Source organism: Atractosteus spatula, chromosome 5 (assembly GCF_055471065.1).
Source record: "Atractosteus spatula isolate fAtrSpa1 chromosome 5, fAtrSpa1.hap1, whole genome shotgun sequence".
Taxonomy (NCBI): Eukaryota; Metazoa; Chordata; class Actinopteri; order Semionotiformes; family Lepisosteidae; genus Atractosteus; species Atractosteus spatula.
This window is the reverse complement of record NC_142710.1, coordinates 24,385,158-24,398,202: the sequence shown is the minus strand read 5'-3', so window position 1 is coordinate 24,398,202 and position 13,045 is coordinate 24,385,158. Positions and strand designations below refer to the sequence as shown.

At 36.4% G+C, this 13,045-nt stretch overlaps 1 protein-coding gene across 2 annotated transcripts in view; it reads left to right on the top strand.

Moving 5' to 3' along the window:
* The window catches only part of dock1 (dedicator of cytokinesis 1), a 311,516-nt gene that overhangs the window by 99,050 nt on the left and 199,421 nt on the right, over positions 1-13,045 (top strand). For both annotated transcript variants that reach the window (XM_088915927.1, XM_088915925.1), the window contains exons 26-27: positions 4,221-4,348; positions 6,498-6,593. In XM_088915927.1, the coding sequence (XP_088772053.1) occupies positions 4,221-4,348; positions 6,498-6,593 (224 nt within the window). The remainder of the gene's footprint in view (positions 1-4,220; positions 4,349-6,497; positions 6,594-13,045) is intronic.

Sequence of the window (13,045 nt, the reverse complement as noted above, 5' to 3'; positions counted from 1 at the left end):
CAATTGATTAATTTATTTAATTAAAATGAACTTTAAAATGCAACTGAATGTTATACAGAAATGAATTCGATCAGAGATCTGGAGTGATCTGGCATAAATAAATGCTTGATTTTGCAAGTAGCTGGGAGTTGCAGACATGAACTTTATTGCTTCAGTTATTCTCTTCAGAAGGAAGGCAGGAAAAACAACCAAGCTGTGATGCAAATACCAGCAAGTGATATTGTGCACTGTAAGATTAGCATCATGTCTTGAAGATCTGTAGTGTTCCATATTACTGTTTGCACCATCACTGTACTTAAATGCAGACCTGATTCACACCTTGAAATTAAATTGGAAGTTTAATATTGCTTTATGGCTCCACTGATAAAGGTGTTTGTCAGCGTGCAGGTTGATGATAATGGCTTCAAGCCGGGGTCATCTCACTAGCTGACTGTGACGGAGATTCCTCAAGTGGGGAACACAACTGGATGAGCGCTGCCAAGATTAGGGTGGGTTTGGTTGGCCAGGGTTCTTCTTGATCTCAGCCACACTGACCACTGCAACCTCCTGCACGGTTCGTGGAATGCAGTGCTGTCGGTGATGGATGAACCTCTCCTCCAATCGGCACTGAAGATCTGATATGGGACTGTGTTGCCCGTTACACCTTAAAAGACAAATAGCTGAATATGTTAGGGTTGTTGCCTGCACTTCCTCATTTCTTCTCTCTTATGTCATGAGGATTATAGCTGAGATGCGAAAAACAGTTTGTTATTCCAAATTGGATGGATTTAACAAAAATAATTTCAAAATGAAAAATAACACATTGCACTATCGCTCGTTAAATATGCTTCATGCACGTTAAGTATTAAATAATGGTAATTGTTGTTACTTGAAGAATTATAGTTACAAATTTAAAGACCACATGATGTGCACTCTATGATAAGTTGCTCTTCACTAGGGTTCTTTCATGTGCTGCATACATTTCAGTTAAACTTGCATACCTGTGAAACTTTTGTTCTCTCAGTGTGACCCCACTTTGAGATGACATCCAGGAAGAAGCAGATTATTCTTAATATGTGCCAGATTGGATGTATTGTAAACAGGCATGTATTCATGAGCAGACACCTGTGATCGAGCAAGCTTCTGTAACCCAAATTAATGCTATCTACAGCACAATCGCACAAATGCTGACAGGGGATTTGGACCCACTCAGTAAACCACTGTGAGATAAGAGACAGGATTCCAAAACCCTAGGTGAAAGTGATGGAAAATCTTACTGTTGTGTCGCTGCACTGATAGTGGAACTATCAGGCATCATTGTCTCTGAATTGATGACATTCCAGGACAAATTAAATAATCTTAACCTACCTAAAGACTTTTCTGTCAAAAGTCTGTATTTTTCTTGATTTGCCCTGCAGTGTCAAAGATCTCATATGGAGAGGAGTTGTTTTTTAACTTGAGCCTGAGCCCCCAGGAGGGCTGTCCTTCATGATCCAGTTTGCATGGATGACAGTCCTGCTGCTGACACTTAGAATGATGCTGTTTGACCTCCCACAGAATGTGTCTCTCGGAGACTTTGAGAAACTTGAAGGTCAGATTTGTATCTTTCCCTTATTTTCTCTGTCTTTCTGTTCTGCTGTTGTATCACTGTTAAATGTAGAATTAAATGAAAATTGTGCAGTGCATGAGTAAGATCTTATTTAAATATTGTATACAATTTCAGTGTTCCATAACTGTTTTTTGTCTTCAGGATTTTTTAATGACCAGAACAGTGTACTTGCACTTGTTGAATACTTTTCTACTTACATTAGGTTTAGGCTATTTTTCATTTTTTAATTTCATTTTATTTTAATCTACTCACCTGGAATATCCGTGGTTTAAACTATGCTTTTTTAATTGTTGGATGTCGATGTCTTTATATTTTATGCAAAATGAAAATTGATCTTGCCATAATACAGAAAATCTCACCTTACACAAAGTCTTAATACTTTGTAACTGCTGCATCTTGTGCAAACAAAATGTCATGGAGCTCATGATCCTAGTATGCTACACCTCTGTTAACTGTCCAGGAAGAACAGGTTGTATTTTCAGAATGACATTTGTTCCAGTTTGCGCGCTGGTAGTATAGTATATGACTCAAACCTTTTTTTTAGTTTATAATCGTAAATTCTTTTTCAGACATTTAATCTGGAAACTATAGAATCTTAGTAAATGCTACATCCTCTGTGTTGCAGTACAAAGACTTACAGTTGACCTTGGTTTACTCTTGTGGGGTTTCTCTTTTTTATACTCTTTGCCTAATGATGTTACTCTTTTCCCCTCTAAGTATAAATAATGTTCCAGGATTGAATTTATTTTCATTTCAAATTCTCCAAATCTCTTTATGTTCAGTCACATTGTTAATATTCTCTTTCACATCGTAATATGGTGTTGTCCCTACCTCCTTATGAGTGCTTTTTTTGTAGTGGTGTTTTAGTACTATTCTACTACAGTCCAATCTTGTGACATTTTGCACTTTGAAATGTGCTTCAGCGGTTGACCCCCTTATGTTATGGGGATGCAGTAAAAGGCCATATTCATATCACTACTACATTGCTTCCCTTTAATTTTAATAAGCTTTGTTTGCACAAAAATAACCTGGAATCTGATTAAGCTTTCCTTGAGCATACACAGGAAAGATCCCTCTCTGAAACCATTGTGCTCACACTCCATATGACTTGGAGAGTCGTCAACACTGTTATTTTCATGGCACTGACAAGGCATTAGAGTTACTGTTTAACTCTAATATTCCATAATAATGAAAGCTGTGCAAATATTCTTGCTAATAAAGCACAAGTGGTGACAGTCCCTGACCCAATTTTAATTAATTCTGAAGATTGCTTCTTTTATTTATAATTGTATAGTTCTGACATTTCACATGATAGTGGTAATTGATAACAGTTTCTTGAAGGCCACTATCTGCCACATGTCTCAGGGACTGAATCATTTGTTTTGAGTCCCTGATCTTTCTGATCAAGTTTAAAAGAAGAATTTCAGAATATGAACAGAGGTCTGCATCTATGTCCTGGTAACTATGGCATACTTTGAGTTACTTTTTGCTTTCGGTGTTCAACTGATACACATACTACTTTAGATGGAAGTAAACCGCATTACAGAGGGGTTTATTTACTAGTGGATTTTAATATTCTATTAACGCTTTATTTTCCAAAAAGAAAAGAACACCAAGCATTTCAAGCTAGTAATAGAAGTCCCAGTATCAAACTCTGAGGTGTTGGTGCATATTGTATGAACAGGTACATTTCTCTTGTAAAATGACTACTTCCTTTTATGACTCTGTGTAGAATAATTTGTGTTTTGCTTCCCTGATCATGATCACCTGATGATTCATTTTTATTCAAAGAATTTATTTAAGACCCTGGGGAAGGTGTCTACTGAGCATTTCTGCCACCCATTTGTATGGTGTATGCCCACAGAGATCAAGTGGTACATTTTTTCATATGGTGTGAGTATATATGTGACAGATGTGGGAGTAGTTTAGTTCAGCTTTACTTATGGGTCTTACAAAACGTATTCCTTGAGCTCCTCTTCTGCTGTTGCTGAATGATTCTGATTTTGATTTGTATGTGCAACAGACATCGTTGGTGCTTGCTGGTATTATGGCTGCTAAGATGATAATCACTCGGGTCTATGGGGGGTACTTGACTGGCCTCTGAAGCAGCAGTGTACTCCATTAAAATATTATTAAAGTCATCTGTTATTTTTCCCTCTTTTGGGGGGGACGTTTATGATGCTTTGTGGGATGAGGTGGGAGGCAGTTTTCCCAGCAGCTCCTGGGTTCTGAGGAAAGGGGTTTAAGATAAAATGGTAAATTAAAATTGTGTTCTTGAGTTGTTCCTTTCCCACTATATGGAGAAAAAAGATAATGACATAATTTCATCAGTCTTAATGTGTATTATAATTTTAATGTTAAAATTCATTTAAAAATTATATAAACATGATGTTTATGTAAATAAACATATTCCTTCATATTATCATATTTTGTTAAAACATGTTGGATTTATAAAATATGTGCACATTGTGTTCTGAGAAGGTTATCAAAGATGTCCTTCAAATGCTGTTTTTAAGTGGGCCCGTACTGTCTGTTTTTGATAAAGAACCATGAGCAACATGTTTGTGCTGTGTGTACTGTTGAGATACAGTACATGTGGGTTCAATGGTTTCTTTTTGTGTTCTGTGTTCAGACTGTCGAGAAATTCTGCTGCCTCTAATGACAGACCAGCTAAAGTTTCACCTGGAGAAGCAGGAAGAGCTGGAGGCCTGCTGCCAGTTGCTCAGTTACATCCTGGAAGTTCTCTACAGGAAGAATGTGGTTAGTGCATCAGACTTTGGTCATAATCAGTGCCACTGCCATTGTGATCTCTCCCTGTGCAAGCCTGGTTGAAACAGGACTTTGTGCTGTTTTATTTTTAAATAAGACCTCTTCAGTAAACCTTTTACATTAAGTTCCGTCTTGCATATTAAAAACTTTGTGCAATTTTACTGAACTTGGAATTACTGGTGCAAGCAGCCTTAGTGTTCTCTCAGTGACTAAACTGATATGTACAAGGATATTTTTTACAAATTAATACTATGTTAATTTTTCCACTTCTTTTTCATCACATCACAAAGCATAGAATTGACACCGCCCCACCATACAAGGTTTAGTTTTTGTAGGTATTTCCATTACCTTCATTATTCCCATTACCGTCTGGATGTTTTGATTTTTGTCCTTCAGCTGAGTGCAGGCAGTGTAAGTTTATTTTAGTCAGGAGCACTCACACAGATATTCAAAAGCAGGGTTGTATGAACGGTATTGTGTCACATCCTAGTCACGGTCCTGTTGTCCTGAATAGTTTTTAGTTTTAGTTTGCAAACTGTTTACCTTTCTCAAGCAGCCATTTTTTTATTGGAATTGTTTTAGAAGTTGCCAAATGCAGGCCAATATAAATAAAGGGATTTGTGCCAATATAATCATAATCTTGTAAATAATGTTCTACAGATATTGATTTCTCATGTAAGATCTAGTCTGATGGACCTCAATCTAATATTTATATACAAAGCTTTTTTCACCTTCTGGGACAGGATTATTTTCTGCCAAGTACATCAGTCTGTGTGCTTGTGTAATTAGTCTCTGTAATGAAGTGACTGTTGGATTCCTCTCCCTTTATATTATCTTGTGTATTTCAGGATAGTAGAAAATTAAATACAAATGTTGCAGTGTATCTTTGCATTCTGCACCATTTGTGCCTCTTTCAAGAACTTATGTTAATAATATTAAGGCCCCCTTTTCAATCAAAAAGAGATGAAAGCTTTATCCTTGCAGTTTCAGAATTATTATGCAAAATATTTGCATGTTATATATGTGACACTTTTAATATCCTGCTCAAAAGCCTTTTAGCTTCTCAAGTCTACTTGGGTGAAGATTGAGATCTAAGACCTGAATGTTTTCTATTTATTTATTTTTTTCCTTTGAAATTAAAGAGTTCTCAAGTTTGGGAATTTTCAGTGTTTTTTATACATGAAAGATCTTGCCTTTCTTTGCCATATGGATAGTTGTCATATGTTTGCTAGAGATCTGGAGTAGTTTTCTTTAAGAGGTTCGGAATAGAAGTATGAGTTGTGGTCCATAAAGATGAGATGTGGAGTTTCCTGGAGAAGTTACTGAAATAAAATTCAATGTGAACATGAATTATTGAGGTTTGGGAAGAAGCTGTCCTTCTTCTGAGCTCATTGAAATAAATGTACTCGTCATTCAGTGTTCAATCTTTGCCCTGTTAATAGCAGTGCATCCAGAACAGCTCTGCATAATAGTAATGGAAGATCTCTGTGGAATTCTTTGAGTCTTGCCAGGTACACTTAATATTGTATGATTTATTTCAGTGTTTTCGGTTTTAGGGATGTCTGTAGGAAGCATAGATAGAATATGAAGATGTAGAAGAAAAAATATGGTTTTGGGCAAAGTTCCAATAGCTGAGAAGAATCATCTTTAATATCATGCCTAAAAAATGGTTAAGATTTAAGATACTATGAGATCAGTCTTAGTAACATTGCAAAAAATCATGTCTGATTTCCCCAGGGTCTTCCAGTGCTTTAAATTTCGCTCATGTTTATTGATTAAGATACAGATTAATTTGTACCATTCTACTTTTTTGTTATAATTTAATGTTAAAATCAAAATGAAGTCAGTAGCTTGAAATTTCATACAGTAAATTTATAATTTAAGCTGTGTTTTCAGTAGTTATGCAGCTGCTCAGACAGGAAAATGTTACACTAGCCTATTGAGTTTGCTTCACCATGCTTCTGAAAATTTCAAGATCAGTTTTGTTTTTTTAATGAATTTGTGCTTAGAGAAGGGAATTGCTTTATTTTTTGGAATGAAAATTGAATTAATAACATTCATAAATATTGAGCTTACCAGGACCCTTTTTTCTAATTTTTGTTCTCTCTCCTTCTCATTCCATGTTTAACAATTTCTCCAGGGACCCACACAGTGGCATGTCCAGATCATTATGGAGAAGTTATTGAGGACCGTAAACAGAACAGTCATCTCCATGGGGCGAGACTCAGAGCTTATTGTAAGTGTCTCTCAATATCAGCTAGAAAAAAAATCTTTATCACAACTGGCTGCGACTTGCTGAATCTTCAATAACTGGATTTTAAATCCCAGGTGGTGAAAAGCAATCAAAATCTTGTTTAAATCTACTTCATGTGCTCACTGAGCTTTTCTCTGAAGATTTGCTTTCTCTCCTCATTCCTTTTATCATTTTATTAAAGAGACCTAGTCTTATTTGTTAAAGACCTCCTGCAACCTAAAATATGCAAACAAGTTTTAATATGAGCTATTGCATTAATTTGGTAGTCAACTGTTTATATTCTTTGGCTATACCGTCTTTAACTAAAAGTTACCAAAGTCTAAGTCTGAAATTCACCCATTTCCATGAAACGGCCTAAGCTATAAAATTGTCAACATTTGAATTTATAAAATTATGTATGATCATGGGTACAATCTAGTTAATTGCTCTTTAATTACAGAGACACGTTGGATTGGAGAGTGATCTGTAACGTTGAATGTCAAATATGACGAGCATTAGCGAGAAAAATATGGTGAACAAGCGAAATTTTGATTAAATCTAGAATGGCATTCATTGCAGAAAATTATTTCCTGTCTTGTACATACAGTATGTATTAGAGTTGGTTAGACCCCTTCTTTCTCAGTTATGGCTAAGTAATGTGTGTTTCGTTTCCAAATTATTTTTACTGTAGATCAATTTTGTAAAACAATATATTTTCAAAATATGCTGGAAACCTGACATTCCAGTTTTGGGTGCATTTCATTCAATTTTAGAAGTAAAAGAATGGTTTGACTGCATTATCTAGTTGTCACACTTAAGACATTCTGCTGTGGAAATGAAAGATGCAGGTTTGCAGAGGTTCGTCTTACATTCTTCTTAGGAACATAAAGATCTAAATGAGACAAAGCCATTAGATTTTTGTACTTTGCAGTAGCTTATTGATCCGGCGACGTCAATCAGCCATTCCTTGAAGGCGCACAGGGACTTGGGAACATTCATGAAACAGTTGTATAAATGTGAAAGTTGGTTTAACATGGTGCAGCATTAATGGGGTCTGTTATTTTATGATGTTCAGCAGGTTAACATTACCTGTATGCCTACTACTATTACTAGAATAACTTTGTTCATGTGCATATTTTCTGTTTTGAGTATGTATCCTAGCAGGACAAAAAAATCCCTGAAGGAATAGCAATAGTTGGACATGTTTATACAATATTCACTGATCTAGATTTCAATAACAGCAAATTTGTTTTGCTCATGAATAAATATACCTAAGTTCACAAGGGCAATGCATATTCTGTACATTTTTCACTGAGTATTTTGTCTGTTGTATGTCAATAATATCTTAATTTACAATGCAGACCTTTATCTTGACACAAAGGTTATGAGTTTTGAGGTAATTGCATTGTCTCATGTCAGATTTTTACCTTTTGATGGGCTTGTCTGATGTAGGGAGCTGAAAGGCCTCTTAGTGTTGTTTTATGCTGTCTGTTCAAGTTATACAGCATATGGCTAATGAAGCTGTCTGCAACATGAAACCTGCTCATGTCCCGACTGACAGCTACAAGCCAGCTGTGTGTAGTATGGGCTCTCTGTTTTGGGTCTTAATTGAGCAGCTTTTTCAAAAGTTCTTAATCACTAATTAAAAAAACACCTCCTGTTACAATATACCTTTTACCCAAAGCTTGATATGTTTGCTTCATGCGCGTCATGCTTGTCAGCGATTAGTATTATTTTTTTTTTATCAGGCTTCTTCACCAGGTGGTGATTATCTTTTTTGATATTCAAAATATTTTTTTAAACCTGAATATCGAGCCACATTCTTCTATTCTCTATGCCTCCCATTCACTTTCTAAATGAAAAGCGTTTGCGTTAGTGTAATATTTCTCATGTGGTTTCCATTTTATTACATTTGCATACTCTGTAAAATGAGAGAAAATACAAAAATATTCATTGCATGTCATTGCCCAACCTACACCCTTTTAATATAGCTTTGCCGTGCATTAATGCTCTAGAGTATGATGTAATAAACTTGCAAGAAGCTTGTGTACCAGTGCAGAAAATAAAAATGTATCCTCTTAAAAGTAGAATGGTATCTTTAAAGCATTGACTATGTATGGTGGATGAAGTTTGGTGCTTTTGAACTCTTGTTCAATATTCAGGGGTTGAATGGTGGTGTTAGAGGGAATGGAACTGTTCTCTCACATAGCCCTGGCTGTTTTTTCTGACTCTCTCGCAGTCCGTTTTGGAAAATTCATTTTTGGCTGGTGATGGGTCAGTCTCAGTGATGAGTGCTTTCTAGAACCCTGTAATTCCTGATTGATTTGTCTGAAGGACAGACATTGCTGCAGTGTTCAGACATGCCTCAAATCCGTGGCTTTGTGTCTTCCTCACCTTGTTAGTCTCCTATTATTTTAGATTCTTTTATGTTAACTCCTTTAAGTAGTAACAACTGTTTTTGTGATATGGTTTTGTAACATATACAGTACATACTGTAGCGACAACGCATCTATAAGAGGATTTGTTCAAGTTCCATAAAAGCAAGTTAGCCGCCTTCTACTTCAACATCCTTCTTTTTTTCCATTTTTTACAATTGCCCTTAATACGGACTCCGCCACCAGGCATTATAAAGTATCCATCAGCTTCTTAAAGTCAATTACTAACTTGAATTTGCTGCCTGAGTATAAGACTTGCTGAAGGCAGTAACAAAAGCCTAGGCTGAGTGAAGACTTCTGAAGGATGGACCTTGGTAATACAGGTCTTTGCGCTGGGAATTCTTCCTCAGTTTTGGTAAATGCTCGAGGGCTTGTGTTGATGTGACCCTTGACGCCTCCCTTTTCTCACTGCCAGTGTCTTCAGGCAGCTGCAGACTTCATAGACAATCTTTGTTTTGCTGCAACTGCAGATAATGCTGTTTTCATCCTCTAGGATGTTCTGTTTCCCAGGCTTCATTTAATTCCTGCATTATTAGATGTTGCAAACAAGCTGTTTTGTAAGACTCAGCTATAAATTCACTTTATTATGATGCAAAAGTTCCCAGTTTCAATTTAAAGGCAGGGACAGCTTACATTAATCAGTGCAATACTGATGAAGAGTGGGGACTCCTGGATTATAGTGTAGCATAACCTTCCATTTACGTGTTCAGTTATACATTGACCTCACAGCACTGACAACCAATAAACTCCCTCTACAGCAGCCAGAAATAACATTTATACAATTTTGTTTGGCCATTGAGTTTCTGAGGTTATGCATTCCTTATTAAAAAATCAGGCTGTGAGCACAAGTGCAGCTTTTAAGCATTACATTTGTAGCAGTCTTTTATTATTTAATGAGCAGTAAGAGTGGCTTGAATTTTCAAAGAGGCCTGGACCAGTTTGGATTCCATTCAATCCTGACAATATCTCTCGGTAATAACTCTGTTAATGATTTACTTTTCTGATGTCCACAAAATGTTGCAAGATTGAAATGCAACCAGTACTTAGAATTCCTGACCTTGCTGTTCTTGGATCAGTTGTAAGTTTGGATTTGTGCATTAAGGGTGTCCTCCCCCACCTTACATCACTGCTGTTGCACATAGAAATTAGATTAGAATGGTCATCACAACAGACAAGGTATGGTAGACATAAGACACTCCGGATATATAAAACTAAAAAATCTAGATGAACAATTCTTGCCTTTGGTATTTGAATAGGAAACTATATTCTTGCTGTGCCGTTTTCAGAAAGTTACAGTTTTATATCGGTGAATTCTAGGTCCAGAAATACACCGTGGCATCCTTGTCACCTGTCGGTTACCATGCAGGATGTGTTGTCTTAATGACACTTGGCTATATAATCTTGCATCTTGATCAAAAAACGTCTCCAATCAAGCCTCTGCATTTAGACTCAGATTCAGACAATGTGTTTGATTTTTGCTTTTATTTTGTACACCTTACAAATTGGCTTGTGTGAAATCAATGTTTGTTGGAAAAAACATTTTTTTCAATTTCAAATTTTTCAGCTCCTGACAATTAGGGCAATTGTCGGTTCCATAATTCACGCGGTTAGTATCAATGTTCTAAAGCTCTGGGTAGTATGCAGTGGTGGGATTGTGGGAGATCTTGGAGGGATGTGCTGCAGAAGAAGGGCAGTCCTTTGGTATTGATTGATAGAGTACAGACCTGACAAGCTTTGCTGTGAGGGGCTCTGACCCATAATGCAGGCAATCTGTAGTGCGGTATGCAGTTTTCTCCACAATGAAGAAATCATCTGAGGATTGCACTAAACTAAACCAGATATCAAAGACAAAGCGGAATTGGGTACATTTATCATTGTCATTTATATCATCATTTAATTGCATTTTGGTCATATACCTTTACTGTAATTTCATGTGGGGCACATACTGTACTGTTAAATGTATAGTTTGAATTTTTGCCAAAAGCAGTTGAATAATTCTAGATTTGATTTAGAAAAAAAATCTAGATATCCTTATATAGCATAGCATATTTTCCAATTACATAGACTTTTCTGATTTAATTGTCCTTATTGTTATATCCAATAACTCAAATATTTTCCCAGCTTTTAAATCTCAGTTTATAATTCATCTGTAGTATAAGTACAAGTATTAAAACATGGCAAAATGTTTTTAACTTCACAGGATAAATACAGATCAGATTTGGAAATGGATGGCAAATTAATGGATCTGGTCAGTGTTGAATTTTCCTTGTTGTTTGTCCAGATAGGTCGGTGGCAGGCTAGGCAAGTGCTGTATAAACACTGCTGGAAAAGCAGGCCTCATACAACATGGCAATTTGGACAATTTTACAGGCTTGGCTCTCTTGCACATCCTGCTTTTTCATTTGCAAATCATTCAGAGATGTAGCTTTCTTATTCTTGATGGTCTAAAACCTGCAGCTAGGTGCCTCATTTATTTTCATTCTTACTGAATTATCGCTGCCATCTATATTCCATTATGGGAGGCAGAGATAATGGTATACAATGAGTATACCATGTGATGGTGGTGCATACAGATCAGTAGGATCTGTGACTTTTCCTGCAGCAGGTGATCACTTTTTTGTGATGAAGTTCCTCTTATTTTTCTGATTGTTCATGTAGATCAGGTATTTAAAAGATTGCCATATCAAGCCAACACAACTGCATAAACTTATGCATTATAGTAAAACACATATAGTAAACTGCACCACTTAAGACTGAATTCTCAGGGACTTGCCTTTGTAGCAGTTTGCAGTGGTGTATGACTAAGACTGAGCTCTAAACTATAGGATACTCACGGGCGAATCTGTTTGCTGTGTGAGTTAATCACATTGGTGTTTGGAGTGGAAAACCCATTACCATCCAGCTGTGGCTTTCAATAAAGGATAGCTTTTTGGGGGAATAACATTTGCGGGTGAACAGACATGCACATCATTAGCAGTCATTGCTTACTGCCCATACTGTGAAGGAGCAAGGCTGTATTCCCATGTGTTCTTCCTGATGCTGTGCCGCTGAGCACTGGATTCACCTTGATGAGTGAAAACAGGCTACATCACATAACTTACCTTTATCTAAATTTGCTCTGGAAATACAGTACTGTGGTAAACACACTGGCTAGGTTTTTTCTCAAACCTAGAGATCAGCTGAATCGATAGTTGGTTCTTTGTAATCGAAGTCATTTCCTACGAGTTCTACTTATAGCAGAAAGTATCTACATGAATATTTTCTTAAATATATACAATAGGTGGATTTCCACATCTAATATTTAGTATAATATTTTAATATGTTTCCAAAGCAGTTTGTTTACTTATTTTAGAACAGTTTCTGAATTAATCAAGTTCACTTGCTTTACCATCCAGAAAGGTCTGAGAATCAGATATCACACCTAACTTCGTAGTTCTCACCGCCCATGTTTAGATGTAGGAATTATTTATTTTTAACTTTAAATTTTACTGGTTGGTAACAATAGGAAAATTGGGCATTTGTTCAAGAACAAGAAGCAAACGGATCTGGAATAATTGGAGCCCTGTCTCAAAAGAACCCTCAGTCCATGAACCACATATTTAAAAAATGTCAAAGTACCAGTATGGTATAGAAATCACCATGAACTGCATGCCACAAAACAGTGTACATGATAGAGTCCTCTATAAGAAATGAGGATTCATTTTCAAAAGTCAGCTGTGAGGCCAAGATGCTGAAGGAATTCAAAAATAGATCATGCCAGAAAAGGAATTTCATTGTTTCTGTGATGTGGGCAATAGCTGGTGCTGTTTGGCATGAACTGAAGTGTGATTCAGAGACCAAAGATGTTGGAACTATGGACATGCTTGTTTTCTTGTGAACTTTAGTAACCTGTATATTGTCTTGAAGAATGTCAAACATGAACCCCATGATCAGGCCTGTTGTCAGGAGAGAAAATAGCATGTAGTTTTGTAGTATTTGTACATGGATTTTTTTAAGCATGCTGTTTGGTTGGCATAATTG